Below are 21,272 nucleotides of genomic sequence, written 5' to 3'. Positions count from 1 at the left end.
TGGATGTCCCTACAGCTTGTTTGAAGAGGAGATCATGTCCTATGTTCAGCCCTCCTTCCATCCCGGCTTCAGCTTCTCTCCGCGTTGTTCACCAGGGTCTTCACCACAGAACTCTCCAGGTGGTTTGGCACTAATGGCAAACGGAGCCGTAGTGGGTTGAAAATGTATTCACCAGAATTGGTCAAAAACCATGTCACATATGGTTATACTTGTGTTATATCCATGTCTCATGTCATTGGAGGACTGCATGTCACGGAGTTGAATGTGCTTGTCAACAGGAATGTCGAGAGCGAGAGCGCCTGCCCCGTACCGGAGAGACTTTGAGGCCAAACTACGCAACTTCTACAGGAAACTGGAGGCTAAAGGCTATGGCCAGGGCCCAGGAAAGATCAAGTAAGGAAAGCAGTCTAAAATGTCCATTAACATGATTACGCACACCTTTTTCAAATACACTTACAGAATAGAACCCTACTGTTTCTAAGAAGCAGTAGTTGTGTATGCAAATGAGCACTATACTGTATATCCATGTCTGTGTTGCTGAGCATCCTATGATGTTGTTGTGTTCCAGGCTTATCGTCCGGAGAGACCACCTGTTGGAGGGTACCTTTAACCAGGTCATGGCCTACTCACGCAAGGAATTACAGAGGAATAAGCTCTACATCACCTTCATAGGAGAGGAGGGGTACACCAAAGCTTCTATTTACCTGAACACATGAAAAAGTAATGAACGTGTCAAGAAGGAACCCCCTCTCGTCTTTTAAAGAGCAAACTGCTCATTTTTGGGCGATAGAGGTTAATGAATGTTTGTTTTATTGATCTGCTACTGACATAACTCAGGTCTCTTCTTTTCCCACACCATCAGGCTGGACTACAGTGGGCCATCCAGAGAGTTCTTCTTCCTTCTGTCTCAAGAGCTGTTCAACCCCTACTATGGCCTGTTTGAGTACTCAGCCAACGACACATACACCGTCCAGATCAGCCCCATGTCCGCCTTCGTAGAGAACCATCTGGAATGGTGAGGAGGGCATCTGCTTGTCCTGTGTTTAAGCTTCCTTCAAACTCATAAAACCTGGGGTGTGTTCATTAGGCCCAAAAGGGAAGAAAACTGACAAACCAGGAGGGACTACCTTGACTTGTCTATAATAAGAAACACTCTTAATTTTCTGTTGCAGAGCATTTTCAAATGTTTTCCATGTCCTAATGATCATGACCCTGGGCTTGTTCTTGTTTGGAGGAAAAAAGAAATGGGTTTAATAGAAATCTCATGTCAAGAGACCTAAACACTTTAATTGGATTTGTAGTTTATTTTATATTAACCCATCCACCAACTCCCCTCTTCAGACACATATCTTGTGTTTTTTACAGCTTTTCTGCCATACTTACATACACACATACATACAGTGGGGAGAACAAGTATTTGATAACCTGCAAAATCGGCAGTGTTTCCTACTTACAAAGCATGTAGAGGTCTGTAATTTATATCATAGGTACACTTCAACTGTGAGAGACGGAATCGAAAACAAAAATCCAGAAAATCACATTGTATAATTTTTTAGTAATTCATTAGCATTTTATTGCATGCCATACTGTAAGTATATGATGCATCAGAATAGCAGAACCTAATATTTGGTACAGAAACCTTTGTTTGCAATTACAGAGATCATACGTGTCCTGTAGTTCTTGACCAGGTTTGCACACACTGCAGCAGGGATTTTGGCCCACTCCTCCATACAGACCTTCTCCAGATCCTTCAGTTTTCGGGGCTGTCGCTGGGCAATACGGACTTTCAGCTCCCTCCAAAGATTTTCTATTGGGTTCAGGTCTGGAGACTGGCTAGGCCACTCCAGAACCTTGAGATGCTTCTTACGGAGCCACTCCTTAGTTGCCCTGGCTGTGTGTTTTGGGTCGTTGTCATGCTGGAATACCCAGCCACGACCCATCTTCAATGCTCTTACTGAGGGAAGGAGATTGTTGGCCAAGATCTCGCGATACATGGCCCCATCCATCCTCCCCTCAATACGGTGCAGTCGCCCTGTCCCCTTTGCAGAAAAACATCCCCAAAGAATGATGTTTCCACATTCATGCTTCACGGTTGGGATGGTGTTCTTGGGGTTGTACTCATCCTTCTTCTTCCTCCAAACACAGCGAGTGGAGTTTAGACCAGAAATCTAATTTTGTCTCACCAGACCACATGACCTTCTCCCATTCCTCCTCTGGATCATCCAGATGGTCATTGGCAAAATTCAGACGGGCCTGAACGTGCGCTGGCTTGAGCAGGGGGACCTTGCATGCGCTGCAGGATTTTAATCCATGACGGTGTAGTGTGTTACTAATGGTTTTCTTTGAGACTGTGGTCCCAGCTCTCTTCAGGTCATTGACTACGTCCTGCCATGTAGTTCTGGGCTGATCCCTCACCTTCCTCATGATCATTGATGCCCCACGAGGTGAGATCTTGCATGGAGCCCCAGACCAAGGGTGATTGACAGTCATCTTGAACTTCTTCCATTTTCTAATAATTGCACCAACAGTTGTTGCCTTCTCACCAAGCTGCTTGCCTATTGTCCTGTAGCCCATCCCAGCCTTGTGCAGGTCTACAATTTTATCCCTGATGTCCTTACACAGCTGTCTGGTCTTGGCCATTGTGGAGAGGTTGGAGTCTGTTTGATTGAGTGTGTGGACAGGTGTCTTTTATACAGTTAACGAGTTCAAACAGGTGCAGTTAATACAGGTAATGAGTGGAGAACAGGAGGGCTCCTTAAAGAAAAACTAACAGGTCTGTGAGAGCTGGAATTCTTACTGGTTGGTAGGCGATCAAATACTTATGTCATGCAAGAAAATGCTAATTAATTACTTAAAAATCATACCATGTGATTTTCTGTATTTTTGTTTTCGATTCCGTCTCTCACAGTTGAAGTGTACCTATGATAAAAATTACAGACCTCTACATGCTTTGTAAGTGGGAAAACCTGCAAAATCCGCAGTGTATCAAATACTTGTTCTCCCCACTGTACATACATACATACATTATACATTACATACATACATAGTGCTTTTATAATAAGAAGTCACATAACAATACATTACTAAACATAAGCTCTTTAATCCCACCCCTCAGCTACTCTCAGCCCATCCCATCTATCCCCATAGACCACCCTCGTTTGGTTTCCATGTGCCATATATTTTTCAATTGTGCTATGATGTTTTACATACATTTTGAACCTTTCTAAAATAATATAGTATCCACAGATTGTGAGCTAAAAATGAAAACCTTTCCTACGAGTATTAATCAAATCAAATGTATTTATATAGCCCTTCGTACATCAGCTGATATCTCAAAGTGCTGTACAGAAACCCAGCCTAAAACCCCAAACAGCAAGCAATGCAGGTGTAGAAGCACTATTATTATTTGGCTTTCCAAATCACCCAACACTGCTATTTGTAAGGTTCATTTTAAGTGAATGTTGTGATTTTTTTAACCATTCCTTAATCTGTGACCAGAAACATGCTGCAGAATAAATGATCTAGTGATTTGGTCTCTTCACAGCAAAATCTACAGAGTTGAGATAGTTAGTTGTATGCCCCATATATATAGCATTGTGTTTTTGGCAAGACTTTTGTATAATAATTTACATTGAAAAACTTTAATGTTGAATCAAGTGTTGTTTTTTGTACCAGTTCCAATTCCATGGCACATGGTTTATGTACATCGAAAATCTTTTCCCATTTATTATGCAACATGTATGGCGCAGCTGTCAACTTTTTGCTCCTCAAATTAAACTGGTATATATTTTGTTATTTATGCCAATTCCTTTCGGATAATTTGTATCTTTAATATATGGCAGGCAAACAAGTTAAATATGCCAGTTTGTCTGGCTTAGCATTCCAAAGAGAATTAAATATTTTTTGCTCATATGATTTAAAAAAACAAGTCGTCTGGAGTAGGCTGTGATAGGACCAAATAGTTAATCAATGTGATTTTTAAATAGACAAGTATTTACCTCTCCATGGTTACAGAATCTTAATCTATTTTTGCTAACATTCTGATATACCTCTGCTGGTATACCATCAAGCCCTGGTGTTTTTTCAGACTGAATTTTTTTAATAGAATAAAGTTCTTCTTCTGTAAGTTGTCCTTCACACAGGTCTTTCTGTAAATGTGTTAATTTTACATTACTATTAGGAAATAAATCCTGACCGTTGACATCACAGTGTAAATGGAGGAGAATGAAAAGAAAACATATGCTTAAAAAAACATTGCTTCTTTCAAAAATGTAATTTGGTGAATCATTGACTATTTGTAATGAGTTTCTGTCAATTATTTTTGGTGTCATTTCTATATTGAAGATTTTGAAGTTGTGTGTGAGACCTGTCTGTGTGTGTTTGTGTGCAGGTTCCGGTTTAGTGGGCGTATTTTGGGACTGGTGTTGATCCACCAGTATCTCCTGGATGCCTTCTTCACGCGGCCCTTCTACAAGGCTCTCCTCAGACTGTGAGTGTCTCTCGACGTTGGCATTTACAATTCTTCTGTACAGAAAAAAAAATCTCTGCCACGTTAACCTCTCTGGTACAAGTAGGACGCTAGCGTCCCACCTCGACAACAGCCAGTGAAATTGCAGGGCGCCAAATTCAAATCAACAGAAATCCCATAATTAAAATTCCTCAAACATACAAGTATTTTACACCATTTTAAATATAAAAACTTGTTGTTAATCCCACCACAGTGTCCGATTTCAAAAAGGCTTTACGACGAAAGCACACCAAACGATTATGTTAGGTCAGTACCTAGTCAGAAAAACACAGCCATTTTTCCAGCCAAAGAGAGGAGTCACAAAAAGCAGAAATAGAGGTCAAATTAATCACTAACCTTTGATGATCTTCATCAGATGACACTCATAGGACTTCATGTTACATATTTATATACAAAAATCTCAGTTTACATTGGCGCGTTATGGTCAGAAATGCGTAGTCTCAAACAAACATCTGCAGAGAGCCACATCAAATTACAGAAATACTCATCATAAACATTGCTAAACTATACAAGTGTTATTCAAGGTAATATAGATAAACTTCTCCTTAATACAACCGCTGTGTCAGATTTCAAAAACGCTTTACGGCAACAGCACACTTTGCGATTATGTTAGGTTTGCACTTAGCCACAGAAACTCATACAGCCATTTTCCAGCCAAGGAGAGTGTCACAAAAGTCAGAAATAGCATTAAAAGTAATCACTTACCTTTGATGACCTTCATCTGGTGGCACTCCCAGGTCTTCATGTTAGATGTAAAATGTTTTTTTTGTTCAATAAATGTCCCTCTTTATGACCAAATACCTCCTTTTTGTTAATTTGGGCACACTTTTTCATTCAAAATTCCAAATGCTGCCCCCTACCCTAGTGAAGTTAACAACAAAGAAAAATGATCCCTATTGGATTAGTGTGCAGTCTGGCATAAATGTCCAAAGAAGTTTGAGGTTTAACACAGTCTAACCCAGATTGAGTGACTTACTAGCGTGAATACTAATGACAAGTCTCCCCAGATAGGATGATAATGGGCAAATAAAATGCACCTCGGGCTAGTGAGGGAGTTACTCCCCTTGATTGACTTTAAGGCAGTGGGTTGCTTTGTGCAGTAATACATAGCGAATCCCAAAGCAGTTCATGTGTGAGATAAGTATGTTTACCTGTGCAGAGCCACTGACCTGAGTGATCTGGAATACCTAGACGAGGAGTTCCATCAGAGTCTACAGTGGATGAAAGACAATGACATCACAGACATGCTGGACCTTACCTTCACTGTGAATGAGGAAGTCTTCGGACAGGTATGTGTGTGTGTCCTCCACAGGAGGTTGGTGGCCCCTTAATTGGGGAGGACGGGCTTGTCGTAATGGATGAAGCGGAATGAGTGGAATGATATTAAATACATCAAACATGGTTTCCATGTGTTTGATGACATTCAATTCGCTCCGTTCAAGCTATGATTATGAGCCGTCCTCCCCTCAGCAACCTCCGGTGGTGTCCTCAATGATAAGAAATGCGTAGTCTCTAAACATAAACCCAAAGCAAGCTAAAGTATAAGATGTTATTTTACTACAAAATTATCCTCATGATCAGTGTATATCTTTCAGTATATACACTAATAGAGATATGTATAAGTATGTGGACACTACTTCAAATTAGTTGATTCAGCTATTTCCGCCACACCCGTTGCTGACAGGTGTATAAAAATCAAGCACCATGCAATCTCCATAGACAAACATTGGCAGTAGAATGGCCTTCCTGAAGAGCTCAGTGACTTTCAACATGGCATCTTCATAGGATGACACCTTTTCAACAAGTCAGTTCATCAAATTTCTGCCCTGCTAGAGCTGCCCCGGTCAACTGTAAGGGCTGTTATTGTGAAGTGGAAAGGTCTAGGAGCAACAACGGATCAGCCACTAAGTGGTAGGCCACACAAGCTCACAGAACGGGACTGCCGAGTGCTGAAGCGCGTAGCTCTTAAAAATGGTCTGGCCACAGTTGCAACACTTACTACCGTGTTCCAAACTACCTCTGGAAGCAATGTCATTAAAATAACTGTTCGTCGGGAGCTTCATGAAATGGGTTTCCATGGCCGAGGAGCCGCACACAAGCCTAAGATCACCACGCGCAATGACAAGCATTGTCTGGAGTTGTGTAAAGCTCACTGCCATTGGACTCTGGAGCAATGGAAATGTGTTCTCTGGAGTGATGAATCACTCTTCACCAGCTGGCAGGCTGACAGACTATTCTGGGTTCGGCGGATGCCAGGAGAACAATACCTGCCATAATGCATAGTGCCCACTGTAAAGTTTGGTGGATGAGGAATAATTGTCTGGGGCTGTTCGGGCTAGGGCCCTTAGTTCCAGTGAAAGGAAATCTTAATGCTACAGCATACAATGACATGACTTAACTCCATCGAACACCTTTGGGATGAATTGGAACACAGACTGCGAGCCAGACCTAATTGCTCAACATTAACCTTTATTTAACTAAGCAAGTCAATCAAGAAATAATTCTTATTTATAATGATGGCCTACCAAAAGGCCTCCTGCGGGGATGGAGAATGAGATTACAAATAAAAAAATATAGGACAAAACACACATCACGACAAGAGAGACAACAACACTACATAAAGAGAGACCTAAGAAGACAACACAGCATGGCAGCAGCACAACATGGCAGCAGCATAACATGGCAGCAGCACAAAACAGGGTAAAAACATTGTTGGGCACAGACAACAGCACAAAGGGGTAGAAGGTACAGGCAACAATACATCACGCAACACAGCCACAACTGTCGGTAAGAGTGTCCATGATTGAGTCTTTGAATGAAGAGATTGAGATAACTGTCCAGTTTGAGTGTTTGTTGCAGCTCATTCCAGTCACTAGCTGCAGCGAACTGAAAAGACGAGCGACCCAGGGACGTGTGCTACGGGGACATTTAACAGAATGTGACTGGCAGAACGGGTGTTGTATGTGGAGGATGAGGGCTGCAGTAGATATCTCAGATAGGGGGGAGTGAGGCCTAAGAGGGTTTTATAAATAAGCAACAACGAGTGGGTCTTGCGACAGATATACAGAGATGACCAGTTTACAGAAGAGTATAGAGTGCAGTGATGTCTCCTATAAAGGAGCATTGGTGGCAAATCTTATGGCCGAATGCTAACCCTAACCCTCAGAAGTAGTAATCACACCTGTGGGGAGAGGGGCATTCTTCTTACCAAACCACATGACCTTTGTTTTGTAGCTGTTCAGAAGAAATGTAAGGGTAGAGAAAGCTTGCTGGACACAAAGAAAGCTTTGTTGTATAGAGTTTAACATAAAATCTGGGGAGGCGCCAGTTGAGTATAAGACTGTATCATCTGCATATTAATGGTGAGAGAGCTTCCTACTGCCTGAGCTATGTTGTTGATGTAAATTGAGAACAGCATGGGGCCTAGGATCGAGCCTTGGGGTACTCCCTTGGTGACAGGCAGTGGCTGGGAGAGCAGATGTTCTAACGTTATACACTGCACTCTTTGAGAGAGGTCGTTAGCAAACCAGGCCGAAGACCCATAAACATCACAAATTGTCCTTTTCTTCGATTAATTCCGTCAATATATATGCAAAGTGTCCATTTATTTGGCGCGTTTGATTCAGAAAAACACAGCTTCCAATTTGCGCAACGTCACTACAAAATCTCAAAAGTTACCTGTAAACTTTGCCAAAACATTTCAAACTACTTTTGTAATACAACTTTAGGTATTTTTAAACGTTAATAATCGATCAAATTAAAGACAGGACTATCTGTGTTCAATACAGGAAGACAACAAACTCAAGCATGCTTTCTAGTCTTGCGCAACTATCAAACAGTACACATAACGTGACACTTCTTCAAGATGGCCGCACTTCATTACACAAAGGAATAACCTCAACCAATTTCTAAAGACTGGTGACATCCAGTTGAAGCGGTAGAAACTGCAAACAAGTCACTTCGAATTCTGGTTTCCCAATGAAAACTCATTGAATAGACAGTGACCTAAAGAAAAAAAAAAAATCTGAAAGGTTTGTCCTCTGGGTTTTACCTGCTACATAAGTTCTGTTATACTCACAGACATGATTTAAAACAGTTTTAGAGTGTTGTCTATCCAAATCTACTAATAATATGCATATCTTTTATTCTGGTGAGGAGTAGCAGGAAGTTGAATTTGGGCACGCTATTTAATCAAAAGTGAAAATGCTGCCCCCTATCCCGAAGAAGTTAAGGATCTCCTTTAGCACCTCGGACTCAGTGACTGCCTGCAGGGAGAACATTTGTTGCGGGCAGGGGGAAAAGAGGGAGGAGCATCGGGGATAGTCGCATTAGAAGGGGTGAGGGATGAGGAAATGTTGGACAGGCAAGGAGGCATGGCTGTGTCAAATAGGAATCCTGACTTAATGAAGTCGTGATTAAAGAGCTCAGCCATGTGCTTCTTGTCAGTAACAACCACATCATCAACTTTAAGGGACATGGGCAGCTGTGAGGAGGACGGTTTATTCTCCAGGTCATTAACCGTTTTCCAGAACTTCTTGGTGTTACACCGACAGAGAGAGAACTGCTCCTTAAAGTAAATAACTTTGGCCTTCCGGATAGTCTGAGTGCACTTATTTCTCATTTGCCTGAACGAGTGCCAGTCAAGCCTGAGTATGCGTGTGCCGAGCCTTTCGCCAAATGGAATTCTTGAGGTGGAGTAACTCTGCAAGATCACGGTCGAACCAGGGGCTGAACCTATTTCAAATTTTCTTTATGGGGGCGTGTTTGTTAACAATATCACTGAAGATATCAAAAAAGAATGTCCAAGCTTCTTTGACAGAGGGGATAAAGCTGATTCTTTACCAATTTACAGAGGCCAGGTCACAAAGTTTTTTAGCAAGCGTCTATGACAAATCAGGACAGGACATTTCACTGAGCAGCCATTACGAACACAGGCTGTTAAACAGTTTTCACAAAGGTCATTACAGAAAACACCAGACTGATACCTATCAGGATTATTTGTGAGGAGAACATTGAGGAGAGTAGCCTTTTCTGGGTGTTTGGAGTCATACCTTGTGGGATTGGTAATAATCTGAGAAAGATTTAGGGAGTCCCATTGCTTTAGGACTTGGTCAGGTAGTTTAAGCATGTCCCAGTTTAGGTCACCTACTGTAGCAGGACAAATTCAGAAAGAATTTAGGGGCCAGGAGAGAGTTTAGGGCAGGTAGGGTACAGGCCGGTGCTGATGGAGGACGAAGAAAACCCTTCAACAGTTAGAGAAGAGCTATTTGAAAGTTTAATGCTTAAAACCAGCAAATCAAATTGTTTGGGGACAGACTAAGTGGAGACAACCGAGCACTGAAGGTGATCCTTGGTAAAGATTGCCACTCCCCCACCCTAGGAAGATCTGTCTTCCCGAAAAAGGTTATAGCCAGAAAGGTTGACATCAGTATTCAAAACACTCTTCCTTAACCACCTCTCAAATAATGACCAACACATCTGGATTGGAGCTGTGAAACCACTTTCAATTAGAGGTCGACCGATTATGATTTTTCAATGCCGATACCGATTATTGGAGGACCAACAAAGCCGATACCGATTAAATCGGCCAATTTTTATTTATTTATTTGTAATAATGACAATTACAACAATACTGAATGAACACTTATTTTAACTTAATATAATACATCAATAAAATCAATTTAGCCTCAAGTAAATAATGAAACATGTTCAATTTGGTTTAAATAATGCAAAAAAACAAACTGTTGGAGAAGAAAGTAAAAGTGCAATATGTGATATGTAAGAAAGCTAACTTTTCAGTTCGTTGCTCAGAACATGAGAACATATGAAAGCTGGTGGTTCCTTTTAACATGAGTCTTCAAAATTCCCAGGTAAGAAGTTTTAGGTTGTAGTTATTATAGGAATATTTCCCTCTATACCATTTGTATTTCATTAACCTTTGACTATTGGATGTTCTTATAGGCACTTTAGTATTGCCAGTGTAACAGTGTAGTTTCCGTCCCTCTCCTTGCTCCTCCCTGGGCTCGAACCAGCAACACAACGACAACAGCCACCATCGAAGCAGCGTTACCCATGCAGATCAAGGGGAACAACTACTAGAAGACTCAGAGCGAGTGACGTTTGAAACGCTATTAGCGCACGCTAACTAGCTAGCCATTTTATTTTGGTTACACCAGCCTCATCTCGGGAGTCGATAGGCTTGAAGTCATAAACAGCGCAATGCACAATGAAGAGTTGCTGGCAAAACTCACGAAAGTGCTGTTTGAATGAATGAATTTACGTGCCTGCTTCTGCCTACCACCACTCAGTCAGATACTTGTATGCTCAGTCACATTATATGCAACGCAGGACACGCTAGATAATATCTAGTAATATCATCAACCATATGTAGTTAACTAGTGATTGTTTTATTGTTTTTTATAAGATAAGTTTAATGCTAACTATCAACTTACCTTGGCTTACTGCATTTCCGTAACAGGCAGTCTCCTTGTGGAGTGCAACGAGAGAGAGGCAGGTCGTTATTGCGTTGGACTAGTTAACTGTAAGGTTGCAAGATTGGATCCCCCGAGCTGACAAGGTGAAAATCTGTCGTTCTGCCCCTGAACGAGGCAGTTAACCCACCGTTCCTAGGCCGTCATTGAAAATAAGAATGTGTTCTTAACTGATTTGCCTAGTTAAATAAAGGAATAGATTATTATTATTATTATTTTTTTTTTAAATCAGCACCCAAAAATACCGATTTCCGATTGTTATGAAAACTTGAAAATCGGCCCTAATTAAATCGGCCATTCCGATTAATCTGTCGACCTCTACTTTCAATTGATCCATTTTAGGTAATAAGCTTCTAGTGTTAACGTGCAGAAAACCCAGGCTTTTACGAAAGCAGATATCAGTGAAACAGATATCAAAGCACAAGTCAGAATTGGGGCTAGCAACAGTAGATGGGCCAGGCTGTACATGCACTTTTCCAGATATCATCAACAGTAATACAATCAAGGCACAGCATAAGACAGGGAGAGCTCTGCAGTGTTGATTTATGACATTTGAATGAGCATTAGATGTCAACAGGATCATATTATACAGCAATTTAATCTGGTAACAAATAGCCGGAGAGAGGTGGTTAGAATAGGATGGGGGGCCAAAAGTCTATGTAACCAATAGAGAGCCAGAGTCCCGAGTGTTGGGACAAACACTCTGTCCCACGGTAGGGTAAACAAGAAAGTTCATAGTCAACAAAGCATGCAGGAGTCATGAGGCACATAGCAAAATGCAAAATTACTTGGGGCTAGTCATTGTAAGTTCAGAGTCACTCGCCCCAACAGTGCCTGTGTGCTGAGGCGAGCGAAAGCTCGGGAGAGAGGGGGGAGTGTGGTGGGGGTACCTGTACCAGACAGGGGGAGACAGGCCAGGGAGAGAGGGGGGGAGTGTGGTGGGTGTACCTGTACCAGACAGGGGGAGACAAGCCAGGGCAGAAAGTGAACAGATCGCCAGGTGGAATCCAAGCAGCAGTGCAGCAGGCAGTGGGAGTAGGAGTCACACTCACTTAGGAGAAGCTTTATTTCTGGAGGCAGATTTCTTGTAGAAAATGCCGGTGGATGGTCCTGAAAAGCAGGAGGGTGCTTCAAGACCTCTGGATTTAGGAAGGATAGTCTGTGAGACTCCTGCCATGTGTTGGGCTCAAAGGATTCGACACATTTCACTTCACGCCTCAGTGCTAACTGAAGTTGTATCTGGTCTGTCCAAAATTAGGCTGTACGTTTGGAGTTTTGATCTGGAGTGAAGGTTATGCTGTGGAAGGTAGCATCCTGTATACAGTTGAAGTCGGAAGTTTACATATACCTTAGCCAAATACATTTAAACTCAGTTTCACAATTCCTGACATTTAATCCCAGTAAATATTCCCTGTTTTAGATCAGTTCAGATCACCACTTTATTTTAAGAATGTGAAATGTCAGCATAATATTAGAGAGAGTGATTTATTTCAGCTTTTATTTCTTTCATCACATTCCCAGTGTGTCAGAAGTTTACGTACATTCAATTAGTATTTGGTAGCATTGCCTTTAAAATTGTTTAACTTGGGGAAAACGTTTTGGTTAGCCTTCTACAAGCTTCCCACAATAAGTTGGGTGAAGTTGGGTGAATAAGTTGGGCCCATTCCTCCTGACAAAGCTGGTGTAACGGAGTCCGGTTTGTAGGTCTCCTTGCTCACACACACTTTTTCAGTTCTGCCCACACATTTTCTATAGGGTTGAGGTCAGGGCTTTGTGATGGCCACTCCAATACCTTGACGTTGTTCTCTTTAAGGCATTTTGCTACAACTTTGGAAGTATACTTGGGGTCATTGTCCATTTGGAAGACCCATTTGCGACCAAGCTTTAACTTCCTGACTGATGTCTTGAGATGTTGCTTCAATATATCCACAATTTTCCTGCCTCATGATGCCATATATTTTGTGGAGTGCACCACTCCCTCCTGCAGCAAAGCACCCCCACAACATGATGCTGCCACCCCCATGCTTCACAGTTGGGATGGTGTTCTTAGGCTTGCAAGCCTCCCCCTTTTTCCTCCAAACATAACAATGGTCATTATGGCCAAACAGTTCTATTTTTGTGTCATCGGACCAGAGGACATTTCTTTAAAAAAGTACAATCTTTGTCCCCATGTGCAGTTGCAAACTGTAGTCTGGTTTTTTTATGGCGGTTTGGAGCAGTGGCTTCTTCCTTGCTGAGCGGCCTTTCAGGTTATGTCAATATAGGACTTGTTTGATTGTGGACATAGATACTTTTGTACCAGTTTCCGGCAGAATCTTCACAAGGTCCTTTGCTGTTGTTCTGGGATTGATTTGCACTTTTCGCACCAAAGTACATTCATCTCTAGGAGACAGAACGCGTCTCATTCCTGAGCGGCATGACGGCTGCGTGGTCCCATGGTGTTTATAGTTGCGTACTATTGTTTGTACAGATGAACATGGTACCTTCAGGCATTTGGAAATTGCTTCCAAGTATGAACCAGAATTGTGGAGGTCTACAATCTTTTTCTTCTGAGACCTTGGCTGATTTCTTTTTATTTTCTGATTTCTTTTTACGTCAAGCAAAGAGGCACTGAGTTTGAAGGTAGGCCTTGAAATACATACACAGGTACACCTCCAATTGACTCAAATGACGTCATTTAGCCTATCAGAAGCTTCTAAAGCAATGACAATTTTCTGGAATTTTCCAAGCTGTTTAAAGGCACAGTCAACTTAGTATGTAAACTTCTGACCCACTGGAATTGTGATAGAGTGAAATAATCTGTCTGTAAACAATTGTTGGAAAAATTACTTGTGTCATGCACAAAGTAGATGTCCTAACCGACTTGCCACAACTATAGTTTGTTCACAAGAAATTTGTGGAGTGGTTGAAAAACGAGATTTAATGACTCCAACCGAAGTGTATGTAAACTTCCGACTTCATCTGTATTTCAACTGAAAAATCCAAGTTTATCAAAGTCTCGTGGAAAGCCTTCCCAGAAGAGTGGAGGCTGTTATAGCAGCAAAGGGGGGGACCAACTCCATAGTAATGCCTATGATTTTGGAATGAGATGTTCGACAAGCAGGTGTCCACATACATTTGGTCATGTAGTGTACTTTCACATTGTAAGGTACGTCTGTATTGTAACATGGATATTGCTCTATTTGCGGGTAGGTAACAGAGAGAGAGCTGAAGTCTGGAGGGGCCAACATTAATGTGACAGAGAAGAATAAGAAGGAGTACATTGACCGCATGGTGAAATGGAGGGTGGAGAGAGGAGTGGTCAAGCAGACAGAGGCACTGGTCAGGGGCTTCTATGAGGTACAGTAAACACTCTCAGGGCAACAGTCAATGGCCATGGCATGATTTTCCCCAATATGTCTAATTTGTTTTTTTCCAGCCTGTCTATGCTTTCAGAGAACTTTCACTTTGCACTTAAAATATGATTTCTTCAAGTTTCTTAGAATGCAATAGAACATGACTATCAAATGAAGTCACCAAGTGAATGACAGGAGCAATGTGTCTAAATATGTACACTCCTACATCGTTTTTAATGTTCTATGTTTCGGATATGTTTCTCAAGGTGGTGGATTCCCGGCTGGTGTCAGTGTTTGATGCCAGAGAGTTGGAGCTGGTCATCGCTGGGACAGCTGAGATAGACCTCAATGACTGGAGGAACAACACAGAGTATAGAGGAGGTGAGCAGACTTCAACGGAGCACATTACTGAACATTACCTAATGGAGAATCTACAAACATGTGTTTTAGTCTAGGACTACGGTTAACGTGTGTACGAACATGTTTTTAAAGGCAATGTATCCACTACCATGGCACCCATGTGCAGGGGCGGACTGAAACAATCATTCAGGCCGGGAATTTGACTCCATCCCAGGCAACCCTGTTCACGCAAACCACCAGACCGCTAATTTTGTAGGCTAACCCTATTTGTTGATGTAACGGGTACCAAACTAGTTATACATTTGGCCACTATGTTCATCTGGAAAGAAGTTATCCACATTAGAAAATACAAACATTTGGGACTGACCAACATGTAGCCTATCTGAACACTGAGTTTTCAAGGTATGCTATGGCTATTGGAGCACCCTCAAAAATACACCAATCATACTGTAGTACATTCAAATGTACAAGGCTAGACACACAAAACAATGAGCCTACACTTTTTAAAAAGAGGATGAGATACACAGTTAGCTCAAGTGATCATCTTTATATTCAAGCATATCAAAACTTTACACACACACCTTCACTGAACTTGAACATAAGCTACAACAATGTAAGTCATTATAATACAAAAGTCGAAAAAGCATTTCTCTACAAGAAAATGTAGATTACAATGTTCACTCACTGGTGTCCATAAAGCAAACAACACAAAAATAAACATCTATACACCGAGTCAATGAAATTTAACATTGGTTACATAACTGCAAGTATTATACAAAAGTCCAAAAAAACATGCCTCTGTACAAAAGCTTTAACTCACAGCAAATTTTCTTTCACCCTTGTCAGCCTGTTAATAAGGAAGAGTCATAGCATAGCTACTTCAGAGTAACCAGTAAGTAATATCACTAGTAAACCAGTAGGCGGCGCAATAACTCACTGCCATCTTGTCAATGAAGACATCTTTGTCAAGTCCCATAAGAATCTCCTTCTCTGTTGCCATCAAAAGGAACGCGTCAAGGTTTTCTTGGGTGAGGGAGGTTCTTAGGCAGTTCTTCACAAATTTCAGGGTGGAGAAGGTCCTCTCACTAGCCACCTGAGTGATGGATAGGGTGAGGCGGAACTTGTAGCCCAAACCAGATTATGTGATACACATCCATGAGCAGATTGTACTGAGACAGGAGAAGATAGCAGCATGTCGGGCAGTTTTTACATGTGGAACAAATTCTGCTCACCAACTCCACACTTTCATCAGGATCCTCAAAGCCTTCCCCTGATTCATCACTGGCGGAGGTGGCCCTGGTGTTGTACTCCTCCAATGCTGACTGTTTCAGTCTTCCCCACTGTTGTGCAAGGCTGATCAGTTCAGCCTGCAATGCCGCAACAGTGGCATGTTCATCAAATTCCAATAAGAATTTGCTGAGCTCCTTGATGGCTGTCTTTGGAAGGCCCTTTTCTCTGATCTCAGGAAAATGCTTCAGGATTCATGCAGGAGACATCTGCACTTTCTTCAACAGTGTCCAGTACCACATTGTGGATCTTGATTTTGTAATCCATGTCTGCATTAGCAATGGGCTCGTCTTCAATGACATTATGATCGCTATGTTGCCCTCATTGCTATGATATAATTCCTCCACGAAGATGTAAGACGTGCAAACTGTTTAGCCTACCGGCCGTTGTGTCACTGTTATTAGTTAGGCTACTTAGTTAGCCATGCTGAGTGTAGTGTGTGTGCGTGTGTGTGTGTGTCAGTTTTAGCTAATGTGTTTGACTGACCTGGTCTGGTCGCTTACTGGTGAACATGTCGCTTATTTTGCAGCATCTGTGGCAAGGGCCTTTCTCTTTTTTATTCTCTCCCTCTCTGCTCCACCTTTCCTTTTCTGACCGTCCATTTCACCAGGCGACTTGTCTAAAATGCTATCCGTAGAGAAGCATGTAGACGGTTGCTATGTGCGTCGCGGAGAGACCCGATGTAATTTTTGGCGCAGGGACACTGCAGCGAGAGAGTGAGAGTCACGCCTGATGCGTGGATTCTCAGTCAACTCATTCCTGCTTGCTATATTGTCGCTGGTCAAGTTGACTATTCACGGCAGGCCAAAACGACCCTCAGGCCACTGGGAAATGTCCCGGGGCGCCCGACGGCCAATCCGCCACTGCCCATGTGATGTAAAAGGCACATTCAATTGTTAGATGGGGAGGTATTTTTTCCCCGCTCTGCTGACAAGTATTTCTCTCTGCTCCTACGGGAGTAGTAAAGGCCTAGTGCACAATTGTTTTTACTTATTTGTATATTATATTTTTATTGTTAACCCTCAGCTCCCCTACTTCCCGTGGCAATAGCCAGTATGATCAACCGGTGGCTTCAAAGCCTTTCAATAGCCAATAATCATTGGTTGTAGCTATGTTGCTGGAATGAATGTGCCAAATTGGCAATTGGAAAAAAGGCTGCAAAAGCAATGGCCAGGGTAACATAACCAAAGATAGGGAAAATTGAAGGAAAGAGGGAGATGTTTTATTTAAATATTGTTGTTTCGGCACCTAAGTATCATGATTAGATTGTATTGTGAGGTCCCTGGCAATTCCCAGCCATATTTGACATGTTTTTTTTTTCTTTCTAAGGGACGCCACAGTCTCTTGTTGAACCATCATCCCTGTTGCCTGGTTTCTGTACTGTATGTGCTGTAGCCAACTCTTCTACGGCATGTCAACAATAAAGGAGTTGGCTACCGCACATCACATCTGATATGGGACCAAGCTACCAACCCCTGTACCCAGTCTTTGGCATGCCCTGTTGTCCTTCTGAATCGCAGGCTACCATGACAGCCACATAGTGATCCGGTGGTTCTGGGGGGCCGTGGAGCGCTTCAACAATGAGCAGAGGCTGCGTCTGCTGCAGTTTGTGACTGGCACCTCCAGTGTTCCCTACGAGGGCTTCACTGCGCTACGGGGCAGTAACGGCCTGCGACGCTTCTGTATCGAGAAGTGGGGCAAGATTACTGCTCTTCCAAGGTAATATAAGCTCTCTACCCAAAGTAGAGTGGACCTAGACAATAATTTCTACCATTGCCTCCTGCTATTACAGGTCTTATGCTGTTATCCTCCAAACCCCTGCATAGTATTTGTAAGAAAACTCTATTCTGTTGAATTGGTTGTCTGCTCTGATGCATGGTCTATATCTTCCAGGGCACACACATGCTTCAACCGGCTGGATCTCCCACCATACCCCTCCTACACCATGCTCTATGAGAAACTGCTGATTGCTGTGGAGGAAACCAGCACTTTTGGCCTTGAGTGAAGGAGAGAGAAGTTGTGCGTCCCAATTTGCACCTTATTCCCTATATAGTGCATTACCTTTGACCCGGGACCATAGAGCTCTGGTCAAAAGTACTGCATTGTGAAGGGAATAGGGTGCCATTTGCGAAGCAATCAAGAACTTAAATAGGATCCTGTGCCTCAGGACTGTGAACTCTACACAACACTCCCTTTATACTGTACATTTCAATACAACAGCCAGAGGACTGTACATTTCTCTTTTTTAACAATCTTATGTACAGTATACAAGCAAAAGGAAAAGCCAAGCACCACCACATGCATTACTCACATGTTACAATGTACCTTTGTTTGCATAAAGGCACCAAGCTGTGTGCAATAGCTCTTATTTGCTCAGCCTATAACAGCACTCAGGGCCTTGACTCAACACATCACACACGCCAATGAATAGTCTAGTCCCTCTCTCACAGTGCACCTTGCACCAACAGCCTCAGCAAACATCGTCACATCACCAACCACAACCAACATTATCACTAGAAGAAATGCCTCAACTTGCATTATCAGAGGGAGGGAAATGCCTCAAATACTGTCACGTGAACCACTACAACCAACATTATCTCATGACGTTGTGTTCTAACTTTGGCAATTCCACTTCAAATACTGCTGCCACTGGGATTATCCCAGGATAGGACATCAGCAAAGTACTGGGTCATCAACATCTCTTAAGTTCTTAATTGCCCTAAGTTTTTACCAAGATTTTGTGAACATTGTGATGTATCAGGAGAGATTCAATAGTGTTGCAAGATCCTACCACAATTGCAAACCGACTGTTTGAGGATTCTAATGATATTGAAGTTATACTTTAAATGAAATCAAAACTATGTTTTATCGCTAAAAACACGTGTGTAATTGATGTAAACCTTGAAGTTGATTGGGAAACGAACACAAACCAGTTTTACTATTAGGTAATTAGAGTGAAGCGAGGTGAAGAAACCCCCTTAAACAACATCTGATCAGAATTTTTTCCCGATGTGCTCCATGTGAAAACAACACTTATTTTTCCCCTCTTGACCTTGAGAAGCATTTGATGTTTACATGAGGTGTGTCATCTCTTGTTTTAACACACTTGAGTCAGGATATTATGAATGTTTCATTGTCACAAGATTGTTGCGTTTCATTGTACATGGTAGACAGATTATTTTGGAAGGAAGTGTTTAAATATTTTGCCAGGTTTTTATATAATTTTTTTCAAGCATGGAACACACAACTGGACATATTGCATTGTTTAAATGCATATTCAAACACTGAGGCAAACCAAGAGAGAACAATTAAAGTAAAATTGCAGTTATTTTGTTTAGATTGTACTGGATCTTATTCTTCCTGAATATTTGTTGCACTACTGAGGAGTTGACACAGTAAGTTCACCTTAAATATATGTATGCCACTATTTGAACAAAAATCTATTATATTTTTTAATGTTTTTAAATGTAACACTACTTGCAATTATTATACACTATAGTTCTGGCTGAACAAAAAAAACAACAGTAGATTACAATGCTGTTGACTTGTTACCGCACTTGTGTTATAGCAGAGTTAGATTTTGTTTCAGTCTATGCCTGTATGTCAAACCTTGGCCACAGTCATACATGCTGTGACATGAAAATGTAATGGACTTAAAACGAAAGTCATGTTGGTGTGTCTTTTGTCAGTTCTAGGTTACCATGCCACATCCATTTAGGACAGACATGGTTATTTTAATAATTTACACTCATGTTGTCATTTAATGCACATAACCTATAGCGACTAGGATAGGACAGCTGTTGTGGTCTGCAAATGCAATGCCTTAACATAAACACTGTATATGACAAAATGCCACTGTCAGGCATAAGTAGGCCTATAACTGAGTTGATTGCAGACCAATTGAATAATTGTGTATGTGCTATCTTCATGTTCATTGTTATTGTAGTTTGATATTAGAAGAGAGACACCAGAAACTGATATTGAACACTACTACTGTACTTACATGACCTATGTTATTGTTCAAATCTTTTCACTTTCCTTGGACAATTAAGATTTTGAAATGTACAGTGAGTGCATTTATAGTTGCTATTAGGAAATTGGAAGGCTGTAAGATCAAGTTTATACAGGAAATGTAATATTGTCAAAGCATTTTGAAATGATAAAATGTCATATGCAGTACAAGATTGGTGTTATTCATGTATTTTTTAAATGTATTGTCTACACTGTTTTTGTTCAGTACGTACAATATAAATATCTGATTGTTTTAAATTACTGTTGAAAATGTGTCTAATGCCATGCACATTTCCTGTGGCGAAGAACAAGCAATTTGATTTTCAAACAATCTGTTGCTTATTTTGAAAATCTTACATTATATTTTTCCTTAAAGAGATTGTTTGCTGCTAGTGAACGTTTTATGGTCATTCTTTAGTTCTCAGAAACCCTCTCACAGGTCTACATGTTTCACTGTCAATCCCCACTATTTCCTGTCTGATGAGCTCACATGCAGTAATTCTCAGGCTGCACTTTCAATTCGAGCATAGTACTGTTAACGAATGTCAATAAACAATCACTTCATAAAGCACCTTTCTTCTACTAGTTTTATGAGTGGGAAGGTGGTAATTTCCAGTTGTGAAGTAGTAAATACGAGTTGGATGCATTCACAAGCTTTGAACTCATTGAGAAACACTGGATTGGCTAATGGCAAACAAGATTCATAAACCATAAACTAAAAGTACAGCTATCATGTTCGCAAACAAATGATAGTCTTAAAGAAAAAAACAGTAATAGATTGCTTTTTATAATATAATATAATATTTATAATATTTAGTTGTTGAATTTAAGAACCGAAAATGCTGTTTACTCTGGCCTGACGTTTTGATAACCATATAAGTCTCTCTCGGGCAAGGTGACTTATCAATATATTTGGCTCTATTCACTCTCAGATTCAAAACAGATTCAAAAATGCTAATTGGCATCAATGTAGACATACACGACTACAAATCCCTGCACTTCATATCTAGCTGACACCTTTGCTAACAGGTAATGTGTCAATTTAAAACTTGCACAAGACAGTTAACAGAATTGCAAATTTATTCATTACTAGATTTAACTAACATTAGATAGTTAATCCAGAGATTCTTACCTTTGCTTCAATTCAGCAGTCTCGTCCAGATCAAGGCATTTGTAGTTCTTTATGAACTACTCATTAGTAGCTAATTAGCATTTCATTTTTGGGGGGGTAAATGCAGGAAAATATATTGGTAAAAGTCA

The 21,272-nt window shown here is 41.3% G+C and overlaps 1 protein-coding gene across 2 annotated transcripts in view; it reads left to right on the top strand.

Moving 5' to 3' along the window:
* LOC110508176 (E3 ubiquitin-protein ligase HECW1-like) overlaps nt 1-20,583 on the top strand; it is a 46,324-nt gene extending 25,741 nt beyond the window's left edge. The window contains exons 19-28 of one of the 2 annotated variants that reach the window (XM_036966604.1): nt 16-119; nt 279-393; nt 569-682; nt 863-1,015; nt 4,391-4,489; nt 5,688-5,817; nt 14,212-14,358; nt 14,621-14,735; nt 17,522-17,720; nt 17,895-20,583. In XM_036966604.1, the coding sequence (XP_036822499.1) occupies nt 16-119; nt 279-393; nt 569-682; nt 863-1,015; nt 4,391-4,489; nt 5,688-5,817; nt 14,212-14,358; nt 14,621-14,735; nt 17,522-17,720; nt 17,895-18,006 (1,288 nt within the window). In that variant the 3' untranslated portion in view covers nt 18,007-20,583. Of the gene's footprint in view, nt 1-15; nt 120-278; nt 394-568; nt 721-862; nt 1,016-4,390; nt 4,490-5,687; nt 5,818-14,211; nt 14,359-14,620; nt 14,736-17,521; nt 17,721-17,894 lie in introns of those variants that run through there. The other variant, XM_036966605.1, reaches the window with a different exon arrangement.
* The last annotated feature ends 689 nt before the right edge of the window (nt 20,584-21,272 follow it).

Source organism: Oncorhynchus mykiss, chromosome 28, assembly GCF_013265735.2.
Source record: "Oncorhynchus mykiss isolate Arlee chromosome 28, USDA_OmykA_1.1, whole genome shotgun sequence".
NCBI classification, from domain to species: Eukaryota; Metazoa; Chordata; class Actinopteri; order Salmoniformes; family Salmonidae; genus Oncorhynchus; species Oncorhynchus mykiss.
Note: the sequence above shows the minus strand (reverse complement) of the source record. Positions and strands in the feature narration are given on the sequence as shown.